Source organism: Podarcis filfolensis (assembly GCF_964270895.1).
Source record: "Podarcis filfolensis genome assembly, chromosome: 4".
NCBI lineage: Eukaryota > Metazoa > Chordata > Lepidosauria > Squamata > Lacertidae > Podarcis > Podarcis filfolensis.
This window is the reverse complement of record NC_139607.1, coordinates 84,628,461-84,648,234: the sequence shown is the minus strand read 5'-3', so window position 1 is coordinate 84,648,234 and position 19,774 is coordinate 84,628,461. Positions and strand designations below refer to the sequence as shown.

Genomic DNA, 19,774 nt, shown 5'->3' with positions numbered 1-19,774 from the left:
TAACGCCACTCCTCCTCCTTTCTTGTCTGGTCTGCTTCTCTGAAATAGATTGTATCCCTCCATTATTACATTCCAATCGTGGGACTTATCCCACCAGGTTTCAGTGATGCCTATTATGTCATATTTAGTTTGCTGTACCAAGAGCTCAAGCTCATCTTGTTTATTTCCCATGCTTTGCGCATTAGTGTACAGACATTGAAGTCCATTAATCATTCCCCCGTGTCTCTTATTTAAGGATTTTTTCCTCCCACCACTAGGTCTGCGTGCTGTTTGCTCCATTCAGTCTATGACATTTGGATGATCATCTTCATCAATTGATAGACTCCTACCTTCAGGAGCACTGTCTCCCTCCCCCACATTAGTCAGTTTAAAGCCCTCCTGATGAGGTTTCTGAGATTTTTTGCAAAAACATTCCTCCCAACCGTTGTGAGGTACAGCCCATCGCTTGCCAGAAGTCCATCTTCAAGAAACTGCAGTCCGTGATCTAAGAATCCAAACCATTCCTGTTTACATCATTTGCGAAGCCAGTTGTTCACTTCCACTATTTTTCCCTCTCTCCCTGGGCCACGTCGTTCAACTGGGAGGACAGATGAGATGACAATTTGTGCATTTAATTGCTTCAATTTCCTGCCCAGAGCCTCGTAATCTCTTTTGATCTTCTGGAGGCTATTGCTTGCAGTGTCATTGGTTCCCACATGAACCAAGAGGAAGGGGTATTTGTCAGTGGGTTTTATGATTCCTTGCAGTCATTCAGTTACATCTTGGATCTTAGCCCCGGGGAGACAGCACACTTCCTGAGACATCTTGTCAGGCCCACAGATCACTGCTTCTGTTCCCCTCAGTAGGGAATCCCCTATCACCACTACACGCCTCCTCCTAGGTCTGGTCGGGGTTCTTCCGTGAGCTGTCTGTTCCAAGGTCGCCTGCACATTCCCTGAGGGCTGACTTTGCTGCTCGTCTTCATATACCTGATCGTCTGTAATGAGGGAGAGATCCTCAAATGGAGTCTGCTCTTCGTCTTCCATGCTAGGGGAGAGGACCTCAAAGCGATTGTGTATTTCTAAACAGTCAGAGCAAACCCTGGGCCTCCTACTTCTTTGAGTCACGTTTCTCCATATATCTGGCTCCTGTGTTGGTGAACTAGCCTCCTTCTCAGGGGAGTCCCCTGTCTCCTTGGTGGAGACGGTGTGCTCTGTTGCTTCCAAGAAGAGCTCCAGCTCTCTAATTCTTTGGAGCGTAGCTACACGTTCCTCCAGTTGCTGGACTTTGTCTTTTAAGAGGGCAATCAACATGCAATTGCTGCAGGTAAAGCTGCCTGCAACCTTTGGCAAGATGGCAAACATTGCGCAGGAACCGCAGGTGACTGCAGCTGTTCCCTCACCCTCCATCTTGAGAACGTGTCGTTGGGGGTGACTACAGCGGTCCTCCACCATAAAAAGCGTGAAGACAGGACAAATAAATCCCCCCCAAAAAAACCTAGGTCTCCCCCAACAAACGTTTGAGACTAGCTCCCCTAAATCTAAAAGATAGATCAAACTGTGCGCTCCTCCCACAGCTAATCACCTGCCTCAACAGAAACCCTGCCCCCTCTGACCTTTGCACAGGGAGAGCAGCTAATCAGCCACAAGAAACACACACAAGAAAACCCTTTTTCTTCAGCTGCTGCCCTGCAAGCTTTGTCTCTTGCCGTGATGGATGAATAAACTCATTAGTAAGAACTCTTTGTTTTTCTCTGCTCCTTGCAGCCACTGGGGGAGGGAGAGAATTCCCCGAAGTCTGACACTTATGGAGAATAGAATTTTTATTTATTTTATTTAATTATACATTTATTTTATTTATACATTCTCTTTAGTGAACATATAACATGTCCACTCTTTAAAGAAGGGAGCAGGCGGTGTTGCACATGCAAGCCTCTGCTGGCTCAATTTCAGACCTTCCCTCTCAGCATGGAAAGTCTGAAGGGAGATTCTAAGAATGTTTGGGTGCAAACATGTAGAACCCTCCCCATTATCTTAAAGTCATATGATCTTAAACTTGGATATCATCCATATTAAGGTAAAGGGACCCCTGACCATTAGGTCCAGTCGTGGACGACTCTGGGGTTGAGGCGCTCATCTCGCTTTACTGGCCGAGGGAGCCGGTGTGCAGCTTCTGGGTCATGTGGCCAGGATGACTAAGCCACTTCTGGCGAACCAGAGCAGCGCATGGAAATGCCGTTTATCTTCCCGCCAGAGCGGTACCTATTTATCTACTTGCACTTTGACATGCTTTCGAACTGCTAGGTTGGCAGGAGCAGGGACCGAGCAATGGGAGCTCAACCCGTTGCGGGGATTCGAACCGCCGACCTTCTGATCAGCAAGCCCTAGGCTCTGTGGTTTAACCCACAGCGCCACCCGCGTCCCTTCCATATTAAGGTAGTCCTGCATTAATGTAATTGAAAGCATAGCTAATGCAGTCTGGTTCTGACTCATCTTTTGGTTACTGGATAAAAAATAGTACAGGCAGCAACCATTTTGTGCCTATCCAACTGATGTGAGACTTCAGACATACAGGTCCTTTTGGTCCCGGAAGAGGGCATAACGGGGGCTGGGCGGGCTTATACGCACTCCACCGATGTACACGGGGTCCAGGAACAGAACCTTTGTGCAAAATGGTCACTGTATGTAATGATCTTATAAATTAACATTTTTAACCAGTTACTGGCACAATCTTTTGGATGAATATCTTCAAAGAAGCCAAACTGCATTTCATTTTTGGTCTGTTCGGCTCATACTGATGGTTATAGGTCTAAGTAAACAATACAAAGTAATTTAAAATAACTGTGAAAGTTTGATACTTATAATTCCAATTTCTAGTTATCCAGAAAGAGATCAGCTGCAAACAATTTATAGTGCATATTTAGAACCTGTTCTACACAAGAACCTAAAGAATCATCCTGCTTGGGGATCTTTGGCGAAAATCCATCAGTTGGCAGGATCTATGGTTCAAGTATATGAGCAGGTACAAATTATTTAATCTGGATTCTAATGAAACAGTATAAACTTTGGTGTAGAATTTATGTCTCCTGTATTAGAGTTTCTACATCCTGGTGAAATAGCAAAATACCTAGTGGCGCAAATGAATCTATTCAATTGTGTCTCCCATTCTGTGTTTCCTCTGTGCTTTACAAACTGTTTCTGTATGTATACCAGATTCACCTGTATCCAAGTTTTCTTGATTTTAAACTTTGTAGTCATATTTATAATGGTGAATATTTGAAATGCCCCAGTGGAAGCAAGATTCATAGAATCATAGAGTTGGAAGCGACTATGAGGGTTATTTAGGCCAACTCCCTGCAATGTGGGGCTCAAACCCTCGTCCCTGAGATTAAGAGTTATATCATGAATACCGTTATTTTGCTATTCACTAATCAAACAATTCTATAGTCCTGTGCACACTTACTTGAGAGCAAGTCCTGTTGAATTTTGTAGGAAGTAAACTTGTGCACGATTGTGCTTCTAGGCATGTAAATGTATATACATATATTTTGTAGAAAAATTGTAGGAAATTACGAAAATATATTGTTGAAAACAAGTGGTAGTCTTGTAGTAAAAGAGGTAGTTTTGACATCATTTATATTTCCAGATTCGAGCAAAATTCACAGTAGATGACCATAGCCACTACCTATTCACACCATGCATTCTTACTCAGTGGGTTCTAGGATTGTTCAGATATGATTTAACAGGAGGTGAGTAACTCTGACTATGACTAAGCACCTAGTTAAGTTTTTGCTGGAGTTGAAGTTGCCAAGCTGCTTCTTAATCTCTGCAGACTGTTCTGATGCATATGCTGCTTCAGGTTCAATACTATTGTCAGTATGTCTGTCAAAGATAATAAATGCAAACAGTATAAAAGGTTGTAAACATTGTGGTTAGTATGGTGACATATGCATATGTGGTGGCCATGTCCCATTGTATCCATGTTTTGGAACCTGCCATTTGCAGAAATGGCAAACATTAGACATCAAACATATATGCCACGCCAGAAGTAGCTCTTTTAACCATTTGAGAGGAGCAAAATGAGAAATTAATATCTAAGGAACTAATAATATTTACTTTGTTCATTTATTGCTGGGTGATAACCAAAATATGAAAAACTGCAGAACTTTCGACATTGAATTCTTGGTACAGCGAGCTGTGGCAATTAGCCCTGGCAGAAAAATTGATATATCAGTTTAAATAAGCAAAAGGCAAAGCTTTTATTTTATAGATGGAGAGACAGATAGATAGGTATTATTTTATTTCAGTTGCAAGTCAGAGACCTATCTACTGAAGTCTTACCTCACATTATGAAAAAGAGACAGTATGAATACTATGATGTAGCATACATCTTGTATTTGCCACACCATTTTGCTGTCTTACTTGCTGCTAAGATGAGGACTGACTATTCTTAGACAGCTATCCTGCCAATGACCTAAATGAAAATTCCTACTAAGTGCCATTGTATTGTTTTTATTTAATGCTTATGAAGAGCCTGGTTTTACCATGTACTTTTGAAATCAGAATAGTTTTGAAGCCTTCATTTTCATTCTTGATTTTTATTTCCCCCTTTGCTTCTTGATGGTCTCCTTCTGGTATGTAACCTATATTGCTGCGTTAATTTTGACTTTCTGTTGAAATACAGAATTTCAAAGGTTGAACTCTATAATGTATATTATTAATTTATACTTCATAGGGGCATCAACACACACGGTAGATACTGTTTTGGAAATTGTTGCTTATGAAGCCCGCCGTCTCTTTCGTGACAAAATTGTTGGATCCAAGGAACTTCATGTATTTGATAATATTTTGATGAAAGTTTTTCAAGGAGATTGGGGTTCAGATATTTTGGACAACATGGCAGGTAAAATAAAATAAAATGGTTGGTTTTGTTTTCATGTTTCCAATATTTATTGCATTGAAATAAAATTTATATAAAATATAATATGACCCCACGTTCATTATATTTTCGCAGATAGTTTCTATGTAACATGGGGAGCTCGTCATGAACTAGGAACCACTATGGCCCCAGGGCAAACATTGCCATCCCATGGAAGGCCACTTGGCAAACTTAACTCAGCAGACCTAAAAGATGTCATTAAAAAGGTATATCAAAACAGATCAATATATTTATATATATGTATTTCAGAAATTCATATGGGACTGAATATTAACTTGTACAGACAGACTTTCCCTCACTCAATGCGACTTCCCCTTCTCTCTTCCTTTTTGTAGCACTCTCACTACCCCAAAATTTGCTCTGAAGAGTCCCCCAACTGCTGTAAAAACACACAGTGCTGCTTATTCTATAAACAGTTGCTAAAGGCAGCATCTTATACAGCTAAGGTTGTCCCTCATAAACTTACTTGTAGGACTTCTGTGTAAATATGCATAGGATCAAGTTTCCAAGCTCTTAACCCAGAGGTCAGCAAACTTTTCATCAGGGGGCTGGTCCACTGTCCCTCAGACCTTGTGGGGGATCGGACTATATTTTGAAAAATATAAATACCCTGAAAGCCAGTTCCGCAGCTGCCTCCGGACCTGGAGGAGGAACGTACTCTGCACACGCTCAGGAGCGCATCTCGCCACTGCCTGCTCACTGGCTTTGTTGACAAGCAGCAGCCGCTCCATCGGCCCGTCCCCGCAGAGCTCCCAGGTTGCGTGCACCACGCACTGCGGCCCGTCGTCCGAGGCCAGGTTGGCGGACAGACCGTGCACCCGGAGCACCGGGCAGGCAGTGCGCAGCTCACCCTCCAGCTGCTCCAGCATGGCCGCCAAGTGTGCCACCATCAGCAGTGCCAAGCCGGGCGCCAGGGGCGGGCCCAGCAGGCCCACCAATCCAGCTGAAGTCCCGTGCCGTGCCTGTCACAATGCCCTTGGCGCGGCCCAAACTTAGTGTGGTAAATTACTGTCTCCTGCTGTATGTGAATAATATACCATAGTATTAGGTGTCTTATACACTTAGCCAAGAGAGGGTTGACCAAAAGCTTCCTGAAGAGTGTGAATCTTCCCCTGCCTTTAAGAAACTGGAGGAACACAACCTACTTGGTGGTGTCCAAATGCCCACTCAAAAGCACCTTTCAGATAAGACTAATGGTCCCATTTGAGGTGATGTAACGTACTACTAATGGTGATGTTTCATCTGTGATAGCGGTTTCATATCTACTTGCTGCTTATTGTGTGATGAACATGCGTGAATCAATGAATCACCTGTTCTTCTATTCCTAATCAGGAAGATCTAGACACGACTTTGGTATTATAATAACAACATAGATGCCATTTGTATAGCTGGCAAGATAATTTCACAGCAGGCCACCAGATTTTATAACTCACCCAAACTTTCCAGCTATACACACATTTTTCCCTCAATACAAATTGAGGTGAGAAGCCTATGAAGAATGAATTAAGCAATTCTATCCTCTAGAATAGGGACGCGGGTGGCGCTGTGGGTTAAACCACAGAGCCTAGGGCTTGCCGATCAGAAGGTCGGCATTTCGAATTCCCGCGAAGGGGGGAGCTCCTGTTGCTCAGTCCCTGCTCCTACCAACCTAGCAGTTCGAAAGCACGTCAAAGGGCAAGTAGATAAATAGGTACCGCTCCAGCAGGAAGGTAAATGGCATATCCGTGCTCTGCTCTGGTTCACCAGAAAGCGGCTTAGTCATGCTGGCCACATGACTCGGAAGCTGTACACCGGCTCCCTCAGCCAGTAAAGTGAGATGAGCGCCACAACCCCAAAGTCGTCCCTGACTGGACCTAACGGTCAGGGCTCCCTTTACCTTTATCCTCTAGAATAAAAGTGGATTTTTATAATTCTCCGTTTTGGCTAGTATATCTCAAGAATCAGTAAGCCACATAGGAACAAACCAGTATTATGTCTCTGCTGTTGCATATAATTATATTTAATGGTTGTATTTGCATTTGTTTACTTATTACTTCTTTCTCTTTAGGGCATTATTCACTATGGGCGTGACAACCACGAAATAGAAATTTTGCTGTTCCCAGAAGTCCTTGATTATGTATCTAGAATCGACAGAGTACTGAGTTTTCCTGGTGGGTCACTTCTGTTAGCAGGCCAAAGTGGAGTGGGCCGTCGAACTGTTACTTCATTGGTTAGTCACATGCATGGAGCTGTTCTCATTACACCCAAAATTTCCAGAGGCTATGAAATGAAGCAGTTCAAAAATGATTTGAAACATGTAAGTTACTATATATATATATATTGTATGTTATTCAAGCTTGCTTCTCAAAAAACTTAAATAAAGGAAGATCACTATTGAAAGATTCCATATTGGACAATCTGTTGTCTATAGGAGTTGAAACATTATGCTGTGTGCTATTTATATGTGCCAAGCTGAACTGGATGGTGCTATATATACCCTCTTAAATTATTTTAAAGTGGTCTTTATAAATGAATAGAAATTCAGGGATTTTCAGTTTCTTTTGTTTATCCATTAGCTGCCTTAGTTTGGACAAGATTTCTGGAGTAATACCATTCACCTTTTAAAAGTGTTATCTCCCCCTCCCAAACTTTTGTGTTTTGTTTCTTTCTTTCCTGAATCTTGTCTGTTCTATTTTGAGGTGTATATCTGACTATGAGGAGGACAGTATCATTAGAAATATATCAACTGTCTCAATAACTTCACATCATAAACTTATTTTTTCTTTAAAATATTTTGAAATATTTTATAACTTGTCAAATAAACCTTTGGTGATTTGTGATGTTAAACACACTAAATAAACCCAAAACTGCAGTAAAATAGTTGAGGCCAGGCACTTCTCACTGCATTTAGCCTCAAATCATATGCTTATAGCTTATGTGTTGAAATATTATGTGGCTTGCTGCATTTGTTCATACCATGAAAATATAGATACTATGTAATCCTAGGTTGAAGTGTGAAACAGGTCTTATTTTGAGAACTTTAGTTTCAATATTTCAGATAATTTATTAGTGATGTTTCAATTCTATTGATTTGGCAGGTTGATATATCTTCCCATAAACAATCTATTCCATTTTTCCAGGTGATGCAGCTTGCAGGAATTGAAGCTCAACATGTTGTGTTGTTGCTTGAGGACTATCAGTTTGTCCAATCTACATTTCTTGAGATGATCAACAGCTTACTATCGTCAGGTGAGATTACAATAAGAGGTCAGTGGCCTACAATAGGGCCTGATGTGATGGCGGCTGCAAATTTCAATAGGCACTGAATTCTGGTTGTGTCTTGTAAAGTACAATGGCCTTCAAACATATCACTTGCCAATAGTTCAGTATTACAATAATTGATCTACAGTATGTGATCCCCCCCAGCCCCAGTTGTGTTCTCTTCTTCCTCCTCACGTTTTTTGGAAGCTTGTGCTTCCATTGTGGGTTAACTGTTGTTTGTATTGTTGCCTAAAGCAATATGGACTGTGGTTACTCTTAAGTTAAGAACTAGCTAGAATCTCAAACAACTTTGAACTATGATTTAAGATTTTGGCTTGTTCCAGAAGCTGGTTGCCATAGTTTTCTGGTAACTGTGGCTGGGAAACCATGGCCAATTGGACATTTCCTGGCATCATCGTGGATTACATAAGAGAAGGATTAAGGAGCCTGCATCCTAAAGCAAAAGGCTAGTTAGGATTTCTGAAGGAAATAGTAAATTAATTGTTTATTTTATAGTGATATGGAAGAGTATTGGCTTTTCCTGTACAAATTTTTAAAATTTCAGCTAAAAAAGGAGAAAAATGTAAGATTATTGTATTTTCCTTTATCTGGTTTTATGTTCGAATTAAAATATTTTCAAGTAAAGAAGTTATAAAACATTTATTTAATTGTTCACAAAATGGAATGCTGAAAATGATTTTAGTAATTTTAGAGATTTATAAAAACCTGTTCCTGAAATAGGTGAGGTTCCTGGCTTGTACACAATAGAAGAATTAGAGCCACTCCTGTCTCCTCTGAAAGATCAAGCATCACAAGATGGATTTACAGGACCAGTTTTTAACTATTTCACTTACAGTAAGTGAATCACAGTATGTATGTATTTGTGTATGTATGTGAGTCATTACAAAGGAATCTGGGGAGAAACATGGCAATTTTACAAGTATATATGATAAAAAAAATCTATTACTAAAATTTGATATGCATTAGGTTATATAAACACATAATAATTGCTGTCCTACTGGATACTTTTTCAAAACAGAATCCAGTAGCCTGGAGGTGGGTTCCAAAACTTGTTTGTCTCCAGCTTGTGGTTGTGATGTAAAAGAAGCAAGCAGGCGTACAGCCCCTAATATCATATAAAAATGTTAGGTAAAGTGTTAAACACAACGTTTATGATTTACAAATACACTGTTTACATTTTAGGAATTCAACAGAACCTTCATGTTGTGTTGATTATGGATTCTACTAATCTGAACTTCACAATAAATTGCGAAAGTAATCCTGCCCTTCATAAGAAATGTCAGGTCCTCTGGATGGAGAGTTGGTCTGAAAACAGTATGAAAAAGGTAAGCACAGAGAGAAATACTGAAGTTCCATTCAGTGTATTTAATGCCCTCTAGGATTCATTTCTGTTGCTTCTGTATTCATATATTCAGAGTTACTCAGTTTTATTTAATTACTGAAATAGAGGGATAGCAGTTATTGTGAATGACAGGCTATCCAGGGAATGAGCAAGAGGACTACTATTCTATGTAGGTGTAGCCTTTACTTCATCTTAAATGGTTCTAGACTGGTTTCACTCATCATCCTTTTACCCAAAAGTAGGTGCTTACACCTACAATGGTACCTCGGGTTACATAGGCTTCAGATTACAGACTCTGCTAACCCAGAAATAGTGCTTCAGGTTAAGAACTTTGCTTCAGGATGAGAACAAAAATCCTGCAGCGGTGCAGCGGCAGCAGTGGGAGGCCCCATTAGCTAAAGTGGTGCTTCAGGTTAAGAACAGTTTCAGGTTAAGAATGGACCTCCGGAACGAATTAAGTACGTAACCAGAGGTACTTACCCCACTGTACTTACACCTGCATTTTCATCTCTGCACCTGCTTCTAAGGTGTGGAAGCAGTGTAACCTCGAGATTACTCTAAGTGTCCAAGCCTAATAATAATAATAATAATAATAATAATAATAATAATTTATTTATACCCCACCCATCTGGCTGGGCTTCCCCAGCCACTCTGGGCAGCTTCCAAAAAAATATTAAAATACTGTAATACATCAAATATTAAAAGCTTCCCTAAACAGGGCTGCCTTCAGATGTCTTCTAAAAGTCTGGTAGTTGTTGTTCTCTTTGACATCTGGTGGGAGGGCGTTAAGAAGCCTTTTCCTTGTGCTCAGCTCCATTTTCTCAGAACTAACCACTCTAGGAGCACCCAGAATTCTTTCTTAAGCTTGGAATTTGTGGAACCCATGCAATGATATTTCCTTGATAAATGTCTACTTGCAATAAAAATATCCAGTGATACTATTTGTTTTTATCTTCATGTTTTAGATACCTGAAATGTTGTTTATTGAATCAGATGAAAAAGAAAAAACTAAAACACCAAAGGAACGCAGAAAGAAGAATTCTGGTGAGATATTTGCTTATTCCATTAAGCAGTTAGAGTTACTTTCAAAATTGTTGTGTAAGTAACAAGAAATACTGAAGACATTTAGACATTAAATTATGATCCATTGTATACAAAATTAGTAGACCAACGATATAATTTGATTTTATCAACCTTGGGTAGAATTTCAGTAGGAAAAGTGACCTGCAGAGATAATGTATATGCAGAAGATACATAATAAACACGATTCTAGTCAAAACGGGTAATACTAGAAACTAAAACTAGCAGCTTTAAATTTACTCTAATACTTTTAAAAGAAAATGCCTGGGATGACATTTTCTTCTCCCGTGGATGATGAAGATCCTCAAGTGGAATCTAGTTCAACCTAGTGTCTGAAGGCAAGAAACACAGATAGTTTGAAGAAGTAGCTCTGTTGTGTTTCAGTTTGTTTCCTGCCTTTGTCCAGAGTAGATCCTATGAGTCTATTCAGCTACACCCTACTCAGAGTTGACCAACTGAAGTTAATCAACATTAATCATCCCCACTTACACCGTGGAAGGTGATGTGGATCCAGAATTGGCCACCACAGTCACTTACAGACTTACTATTAAGACAGTGTTAATGGAAGACAAACTTACTCGGCTACGAGTGATCATCAAAGAAGAAGAAACCTGTAACTTTCCACTGATACCTTCAACTGAACAAATACCTCACATTCATGCCAAGTGCTGCTGAATGCAGCCTTGGCTCTATAACTCCCTCCCCCTGCATGTACAAACTTTTGTTAGAGAAATGGACGATAGACAAGTCGGTTTGTAGGCCCTTTGGCTTTGCACTGTTTCTAGCCACCCACTTGCAGCTGGGTCTTTATCTAAACAGAATCCAGATGGGGCATAGGCTGCTCAAGACCTGGTCCAAGCACTTACTGCAATTTCACCCATTGTTCCAAATTATACCAGCAATCGGATACGGTCGTACCTTGGAAGCCGAATGGAATCGGTTCCAGAAGTCTTTTCGACTTCCAAGGTGTGGCTTCCGATTGGCTGCAGGAGCTTCCTGCAGCCAATTGGAAGCCCTACCGGATGTTTGGCTTCCAAAAGAACCTTCTCAAACCGGAACACTCACTCCTGGGTTTGCGGCATTCAGGAGCCAAAACGTTTGACTGCTAAGGCGTTTGTCAATCAAGGTACGACTGTACTAACATTTGTTTGCAATCAGTGTCCATTGCCATATAGGTCTCAGGCAGGGCTGAGGTTGCTCATGTTGTACACTATACAGCAGCTTGTTGAAAAGAAGCCTGGGCCTACTGGGGGGTGGGATTACTCTCCTCAATTGATTGGCAGATGAGAGGCACATGGAGGAACAGCTCTGATGACACAGAGGATGTAATATACCTCACTCAACCCAGGCTATTTGAGTCCCCTCAAGGTTCTTTGGAGGAGTATTGCCCAAGTTTTTCTTTCTTGCCTTGTCAAGCTGTTGGCTGCATTACCACCCCATACCCCTCAGGCTTTTCAGGTTAAACACAGACATTTTGAAAGAAATAAAAGGCATTGTTGTCTTATTTGTCTGTAACTTGACTTGAAGGGAACTGGTTCCTGAGGGGAGAGGAGAGCCACCTACTTCCTCAAAACTACTGTGTGTTCTGCCTTTGAGCACCAGGTGGAACTCATTCCCGCTTGAGAGCTTCAAATCATTGAAGGAGAAACACCTTTTAGATGAGAACAACAGTTCCTTTTCTGCCATGCTTCAAATCATTTGTTTTTTTGTTATAGTTGTGTTTGTATATTCTTTGCCAGTGTGGTGTAGTGGTTAAGAGCGGTAGTCACGTAATCTGGGGAACCGGGTTCGCGTCTCCGCTCCTCCACCTGCAGCTGCTGGGTGACCTTGGGCCAGTCACACTTCTCTGAAGTCTCTCAGCCCCACTCACCTCACAGAGTGTTTGTTGTGGGGGAGGAAGGGAAAGGAGAATGTTAGCCGCTTTGAGACTCCTTCGGGTAGTGATAAAGCGGGATATCAAATCCAAACTCCTCTTCTTCTTGCCTACATATAAATGCTGATTTTCTAAACATGTTTCATAGGTGATTCTGAGTTCCTGAAGTCATTTTTGATGATCCATGACTCATGTAAACCATATGGAGCTACGCCCAGAAGATACTTGACTTTCCTTCATATGTATCGTGCCATCCATAATGGCAAAAGAGCAGAACTGATAAAAAGGCAAAGCCATTTGCAGGTATATAAGACATAGGTGACTTGGGATTTACATTATCTTTCCTTTTTTAAAAAAAGATATTTATTAAAGTTTTACAAAAAGAAAAAAGTTACAGAGTAAAAAAAAAGAAAAAGAAAGAGTACAAAAGTACAAAAAATACATGGGGGGAAAAAAGAAAAAAAAATGCAAAATACAGAAAAAATAAATAGAAGATAGTTAAAAAGGATTTACATTATCTTTCCAAAACAATGTGTTTGTCTTAGATTTTTTTGTCCAAATAAGGAGGTATTGTTTCTGTATATTTCTTACTATCTAAATGACATTTCTTCACTCTCCACTTGTCAATTAGGCTGGAGTAGCTAAACTGAACGAAGCAAAAGCTCTTGTTGATGAATTGAACAGGAAAGCTGAAGAACAAAGTATATTGCTGAAAATGAAGCAAGGTGAAGCTGATGCTGCGCTCCAAGAAATTACTGTTTCTATGCAGGTAATGTGTATAAACATAAAGTTGCAGATGCATTACAGGAAGGTTGAGAATGGAGACTGTCCAGTTGATAGCATGCTGGTAAACATGCTCAGAAAAAGATTAAATGAAGTAATCAACAAGGCATAGAAAGGTGGAGAAAAAGAGTGCAGTTAGTAAAGAAAGGTGAATTCTCTGGAGAGAGGGGAGCAGCCCCTTCAGTGCTGGCTTTTAAATGAGCCTTGAAAACCCATTTATTCCGAGCTGCTTTTAATGATGGTGCTGTTTTGAATTTTTTAAAGGCTTATATTGCTGGTTTTAAACATGTTGATTGTAAATTACTCCCTTTAATTTCATAAGAGTACTCTGCTGCTTTTTGCAGTGTTTTAACTGCTGGTTTAATTTTCTTGTATATTTGACAAGTGTTTAATGGAAGCTGCACTGAGAGTGCTTTCCTTCTAAAAACAGCAGTGGACATGTGCTGGGGTGACATTGCTCACTTAACCTCCAGACAGATGAGCTACTGCTCTTATCAGGAAGGGAAAGGATGGAGAGGGTGCAAACACACTGGCAAGAGCGCCAGACTGGTTTCACAGATGTGTATGCACTGCAATGACCTGCCTGCCTGCTCTCTTCCTTCCTGTAAGTTGTTGAGAAGTCGTTCTACCTCGATGTCCACTACTGTCAAAAAGTCTGCATGGATATCTTGAAATAAATAAAAATAAATATAAGGTGGTAGGAAGAGAATAGCATGAAGCAGAAACTGGTAAGAGATTTCTGCAGAAGCTACCATTGGCAGAGAAAAACATTGGCAAAATTTCTTGCCATTGTCAACATTGCAAGATTTAACATGTTGGGTCTAATATAAAATTGTTCTTAGGGCTGTAGGACTTCTCAATATTAGATCTGTTATCTTGAAATATAGGAGGTTTTATATTTTGATTTCATTCTGTGAACTGCCCGGAGACCTCCAGGTATAGGGCGGTATATAAATTCAATCAATCAGTCAATCATTCAATCAATCAATCAGTATATATATTTATATATAGAGAGAGAGAGAGAGAGCGCGCGCGCGCGCACAACCTAACTGTGGGTGACTGCTGCTGTGCTATAATAAGGGCTGGGTTGAGTCTTAAGGCGAGGGGAAGCAGGGTTTTAATCTGATCCTGTGAGCCTTTGCATCAATGCACCAGAGTGATCTGTGCACTAGTACAAAATCACCATAAAGGGTAAAAGTCCTCATGTTGCAGTGCAGTATTCAAATCCAAGAAATGGGGGGGGGGGGACCTGTGGATAGCTCCTGTGGATAATACCTATTTTCTTATAGGATGCAAGTGAACAGAAATCAGAAATGGAGAAAATAAAACAAAAAATAGCGCAAGAAGTTGTAAAAATCGAAGAAAGAAAAACGATAATTGAGGATGAACTGAGAGAGGTTCAGGTAATAACAATGGAACTTTATTGGCTTTAGATCCTGGTTTATAAAACACAAAGAACATAATGGAGCTTCATGGAGCTTTTATTTGTGCTCCATTATTTTCTTGATGTGCAATCAAGAATGAGTTATGTATATTTTAAGGGGACAAGTACTGAAAAAGACATGCTTGAGTGCATAATGGCTTTGAATGTTGGCTAGAGTAAAAACAAAAGGATGTGAGCATCTCAATTTATTTTCATGTTAGCTTCTTAAAGCTAACTTTGGTCCCTGTGGAGATAATCTCCATGGCATGGCTGGATAGGCCATTAAATTAATGGGAGTAGGATTATTTTCTTTCTGTCAGAGCAGCAAGACTTGGAGTGATTGGAGGGGCAAGAAGTTAGGAAGAGATGAGTATTGGGGTAAGAAGCCTCTCTCAGGCTAGTATCATGTTGCTTCTCATCACTTTTTGAGGGGGTCTCTGCTGTCATGTGACATGCTCTCAGTTCTCTGCCTGGAAGCTGTGGCTCCTCATTGACTCCTTACTTCTCCTTTCCATTATCTTTTCTTCTTCCTCTTTGCTTTCTCTTAGCAGCCTCCTCATTTTCTAGTGTTCTGGTCCCTGTCTGGTTCTTTTCCTTTTTGGTACGTTTTATGGCCCTTCAGCTATATTGTGGAACTATGCAAATTCTGGCCCCAGCATGAACCAACAGCTTCACGACCGACAAGGAGTGAAGAAACTTTTTTCTTGTTTGTGGCAGTGAAATGAGGAACGGAAAGAACACACTTAATAAGCAAGGGACCAAGGGGTGGGGTTGGGAGCATAGCAGAATGTGGAAAGGTTTGTTAGTGGTCACAGTGGGAAAATTGGACAGGAGGGTACCTCAGGTTACATACACTTCAGGTTACAGACTCCGCTAACCCAGAAATAGTACCTCGGGTTAAGAACTTTGCTTCAGGATGAGAACAGAAATCGTGCTCTGGCGGCGCGGCGGCAGTGGGAGGCCCCATTAGCTAAAGTGGTACCTCAGGTTAAGAACAGTTTCAGGTTAAGAATGGACCTCCGGAGCAAATTAAGTACTTAACCCGAGGTACCACTGTATTGCTTATTATTGCACCCCCTGCCCAATCCCCTCTCATCCATTTTTGATAAACAGTGACCATAAGACCTTAATTAATATTTCCCACTTATTGCCACCTGCTTTTAATTAAGCTTTGAGATTATTGAGACATTATAGCTGCAATTAAAAAGGTGAAGTTAAAGTTTTGTTAAAACTAATCAACTTTGGTAATTTCCCCATTTTTCTTGTTTTAGCCACTGGTTAATGAAGCTAAGCTAGCCGTTGGAAATATCAAACCAGAATCTTTGTCAGAAATCCGCTCCCTGCGTATGCCACCGGACATAATTAGAGATATACTAGAGGGTGTCTTACGCTTGATGGGCATCTTTGATACATCATGGGTGAGCATGAAGAGGTAATTGAAGATTTTATTTATTTATTTCATTATACAGTGGTACCTCGGGTTACAGACGCTTCAGGTTACAGACGCTTCAGGTTACAGACTCTGCTAACCCAGAAATAGTACCTCGGGTTAAGTACTTTGCTTCAGGATGAGAACAGAAATCGTGCTCCGGCGGCGCGGCAGCAGCGGGAGGCCCCATTAGCTAAAGTGGTGCTTCAGGTTAAGAACAGTTTCAGGTTAAGTACGGACCTCCGGAATGAATTAAGTACTTAACCTGAGGTACCACTGTATATAGTCTGCCTCTCAGGACAGAAATCCTTCCAAGGTTGCTTACAAGTGACATCAACGAATACACGTTAATAAAATCACAATAAAAATATTGAAACCCAAGTCATCAGGATTGGGAATAGTCCAGATCAAGCAGAATCTGATGCCTTAGTGGATGGTGTTGTAGGGTGGTGGCATTTAGCTGACTTCCCAGCAGCTGAGTTGCTGCTGCTTATGGGGACAGAGGGGTTGGGGAAGTCAGTCCAATGCAAACACATTGGCAGGAGTGCTAGACTGGCCCTGCTGGTGCATTTGCACCGCACTTACCTCCCTGCCCCCTCTCCCCCCAGGAAGCAGCAGTGATTAGATATTGGGAGACCAGGCAACTGCCATCATGCTGTCTGCTGCTGCTCTGACACCTTGCCATAGCTGTCAACGTTTCCCTTTTTAAAAAGGGAAATTCCCTTATTCCGAATAGGAGTCTTCGCAAGAAAAGGGAAAAGTTGACAGCTATGCACCTTGCTTGCTTGCCTACCTCTCCTAGGAATAAAATCCAGGGGCGGGGGAAAAATATCGTTAAGAAAAACAACTTGGTTGTATACCTTTTCCAAGGATTATGTATTTTGTTCTGAATACCAAAGAAAGACCATAGCGATACCTGTTTTGAAGTGCCCATTTCTGCCTTTGTATTCAGTCATTTAATATATATTGCAGTTTTCTTGCCAAAAGAGGCGTGAGGGAAGATATTGCAACCTTTGATGCTCGAAATATTCCAAAGGAAATCCGTGAGAGTGTGGAAGAACTTCTAGCTAAAAATAAGGGATCTTTTGATCCAAAGGTAATTTCTTTGTGTACTTAACAATTTTATGACAGTGTGCTTTTGCAACTGGTTGTTTGCTGCTTCTGCTTCAAATTGCAATCCTATACACACTTCCTTGAGACTAAATTCCATTGAACTAAGCAACAGTTACTTCACAGAAGACACACATAAAATTATTCTGTAGTGTTATGCTTGACTACTCAATTTTCATTTTATTTTTAAATATATTGTAACACAGTTTGAAGCTGTAAACATTTTTGTGGTTTAGTACATTGGAAGGCAGAATAAAGAGCTAGTAAAAAAGAACTATAAAATGAAATAATAAATACTGATTAAATGAATTACATTTTGGAATCACTCATCATCCAACATTACAGAAATGGTGGGAAAGGGGGAAAAACTTATTTATTTTTATACATTGAAATGACAGTGCTGCTTTGTAAGTTAATCATGTTACTGGTTTAATGCAGGATATAATTTCCAGTGATTCTGTATTGCTTATTTTATGTGTGGGGATGGTAGCATTATATTTACAGTATAGAAGTGTATTTAAACAGTTAAAATGGATGCATGCCTTCTCACGATAATATGAGTATGTTCCAATATTTCAGAATGCTAAAAGGGCCAGTACTGCAGCAGCACCCTTAGCTGCATGGGTTAAAGCCAATGTTCAATATTCTTATGTCCTGGAACGAATTCAACCTCTGGAAACTGAACAGGCAGGCCTTGAAGCGTAAGTAATGCACATTTTTTTACAGTTGCTTTTAATTCCTCGACAGTAATATGAAAGTAATTTGAAACCAATGTTTGGGTTCCTGAAGTGAAGACCATGGCCACAGTTTTCTTTCCTTGCTCCTCCTGCTGCGTTAACCTGGGATCAAGGCATGGTTTAGTTTAGTTTTACATTTGAAGCATGGGACTAATCTGATGGAAGAAGAGTTTGACTCAAGTGTGAAAAATAAATTCAGCATCCCTATGAAATATAGTTTGGAATTAAACATGCTTTTTGCACTGGTTGTTGTCTACTCTTGGTCTATACCAACAGTTGTTGGCACTAGGAAAATATTTTGTTAACATATTAATCCAATTAGATATAATAGGTATCTCATTAGGCCAAGGCTGCAATTCTGTGCATACTGCAAGTGTCATTCTGAGACTTACTTTCAAGTAAGCTTGCATAGTGTCATGGGCCCATTAGATCTATTGTGATCTGGCATGGTTTGAGATCCCTAGATAAGAAAGGAGGAGGGGGAAGGAGAAGAAGTGGATTGGAGGCTAGTTGGTTGGGAGATGTCTTCCCCTAAAGCAGCCTTTCTCATTGATGTTGTTGAACTACAACTCCCATCACCCCTAGCTAGCAAGGCCAGAGCTCAGGGATGATGGGAGTTGTAGTCCAACAACATCTGGGGACCCACAGGTTGAGAACCGCTGTGACCTAAAGCCTTTGCCCGGTCTTATGGTAATTCTTTCTTAATTTGGGAGACTAGTCCTGCCATGGCCTTGGTCTCACCTTCTTTGCCTGCATCTTTCTGGCCAACCACCTGTCAGCTTCACTGAGGGGGTTTGCTGCCATGTTGAGATCTCTCAGGCCTGGTATTGCCACCGAGGTAGAGATTGATGCAGGTGGAGAAAACCAGGACTTGAGGGTTCCTTTTTTGCTTACGTTTTGTCTATGTGGCATATCCCATCTGCAGCCCAAGAGATTCCCACACAGCAGGGTTAAATCCATATGCTACAGATCCCAAACATTGGAAACATCCATCTTTGAAAGTTGCCTACATGTGTGTGTGTGTTGATTGGTAAGGATCTCAATTATTATTCTTAATATATTTCAGTAATCTAAGGAAAACAGAAGACAGAAAAAAGAAGCTAGAAGATTTGGTTAATTCTGTTGGTGAAAGGGTTGCAGAATTAAGAGATAGGTATGTATTTTTCATCCAAACACTTTACAATTTTAATTAACTGATTAGAACTTTTAATTATGTCCCATCTATTGGTACTTGTGTACAGAGTGGGACAAGAATACCTAAAAAATAATCTCACCAAATATATATCTCAAGTAAACGAACAATCTATAGAAGAGGGCCTCCAGCAGGCACAATTCCATCAGGATTCCTCCAGAAGATGTAGCAATCAGGCCTTTAGTGTAGGGATACCTACTCTTTCAAATTTCTGCTGTTACATACCAGACAAGTCCTATCTTTTATCTTTTCAGACCTGCTGAAGACTTTTGTTTTCCAATAGGCTTTTTAAGTGGAAATTTCTCCACCTGTCCGTATCTGTATTGGACTTAAATTATTATTATGTACGTTCTTGTTGATGTTTTTTCATTGTTAAATTGCCTTGAAATGTTTTACAAAAAGTGACCATTGCTTTCCTTTTGAACTTAAAAAAGGCTTTATGTCAAAACGCATTCTTTTGTTCCTTAAGTCTTAACAGTTCAGTTGGTCCACAGGTTCCAGGCCAGAACAAGTGAGGCTGCTAAGCTTGAAGCAGAAGTTGCTAAAGCACAAGAGACAGTGAAAGCTGCAGAAATATTGATCAAACAACTTGATAGGGAGCATAAAAGATGGAACTCACAGGTTGGT

At 40.6% G+C, this 19,774-nt stretch overlaps 1 protein-coding gene across 1 annotated transcript in view; it reads left to right on the top strand.

The window, feature by feature from the left end:
- Positions 1-19,774, top strand: part of DYNC2H1 (dynein cytoplasmic 2 heavy chain 1) — a 144,528-nt gene that overhangs the window by 51,002 nt on the left and 73,752 nt on the right. The window contains exons 45-61 of the mRNA XM_083608904.1: positions 2,856-3,000; positions 3,625-3,727; positions 4,714-4,881; positions 4,993-5,123; positions 6,965-7,213; positions 8,037-8,145; positions 8,899-9,012; positions 9,361-9,503; positions 10,486-10,564; positions 12,622-12,776; positions 13,105-13,242; positions 14,546-14,659; positions 15,951-16,111; positions 17,081-17,204; positions 17,798-17,919; positions 19,022-19,108; positions 19,642-19,768. Of these exons, the coding sequence (XP_083465030.1) occupies positions 2,856-3,000; positions 3,625-3,727; positions 4,714-4,881; positions 4,993-5,123; positions 6,965-7,213; positions 8,037-8,145; positions 8,899-9,012; positions 9,361-9,503; positions 10,486-10,564; positions 12,622-12,776; positions 13,105-13,242; positions 14,546-14,659; positions 15,951-16,111; positions 17,081-17,204; positions 17,798-17,919; positions 19,022-19,108; positions 19,642-19,768 (2,269 nt within the window). The remainder of the gene's footprint in view (positions 1-2,855; positions 3,001-3,624; positions 3,728-4,713; positions 4,882-4,992; positions 5,124-6,964; positions 7,214-8,036; positions 8,146-8,898; positions 9,013-9,360; positions 9,504-10,485; positions 10,565-12,621; positions 12,777-13,104; positions 13,243-14,545; positions 14,660-15,950; positions 16,112-17,080; positions 17,205-17,797; positions 17,920-19,021; positions 19,109-19,641; positions 19,769-19,774) is intronic.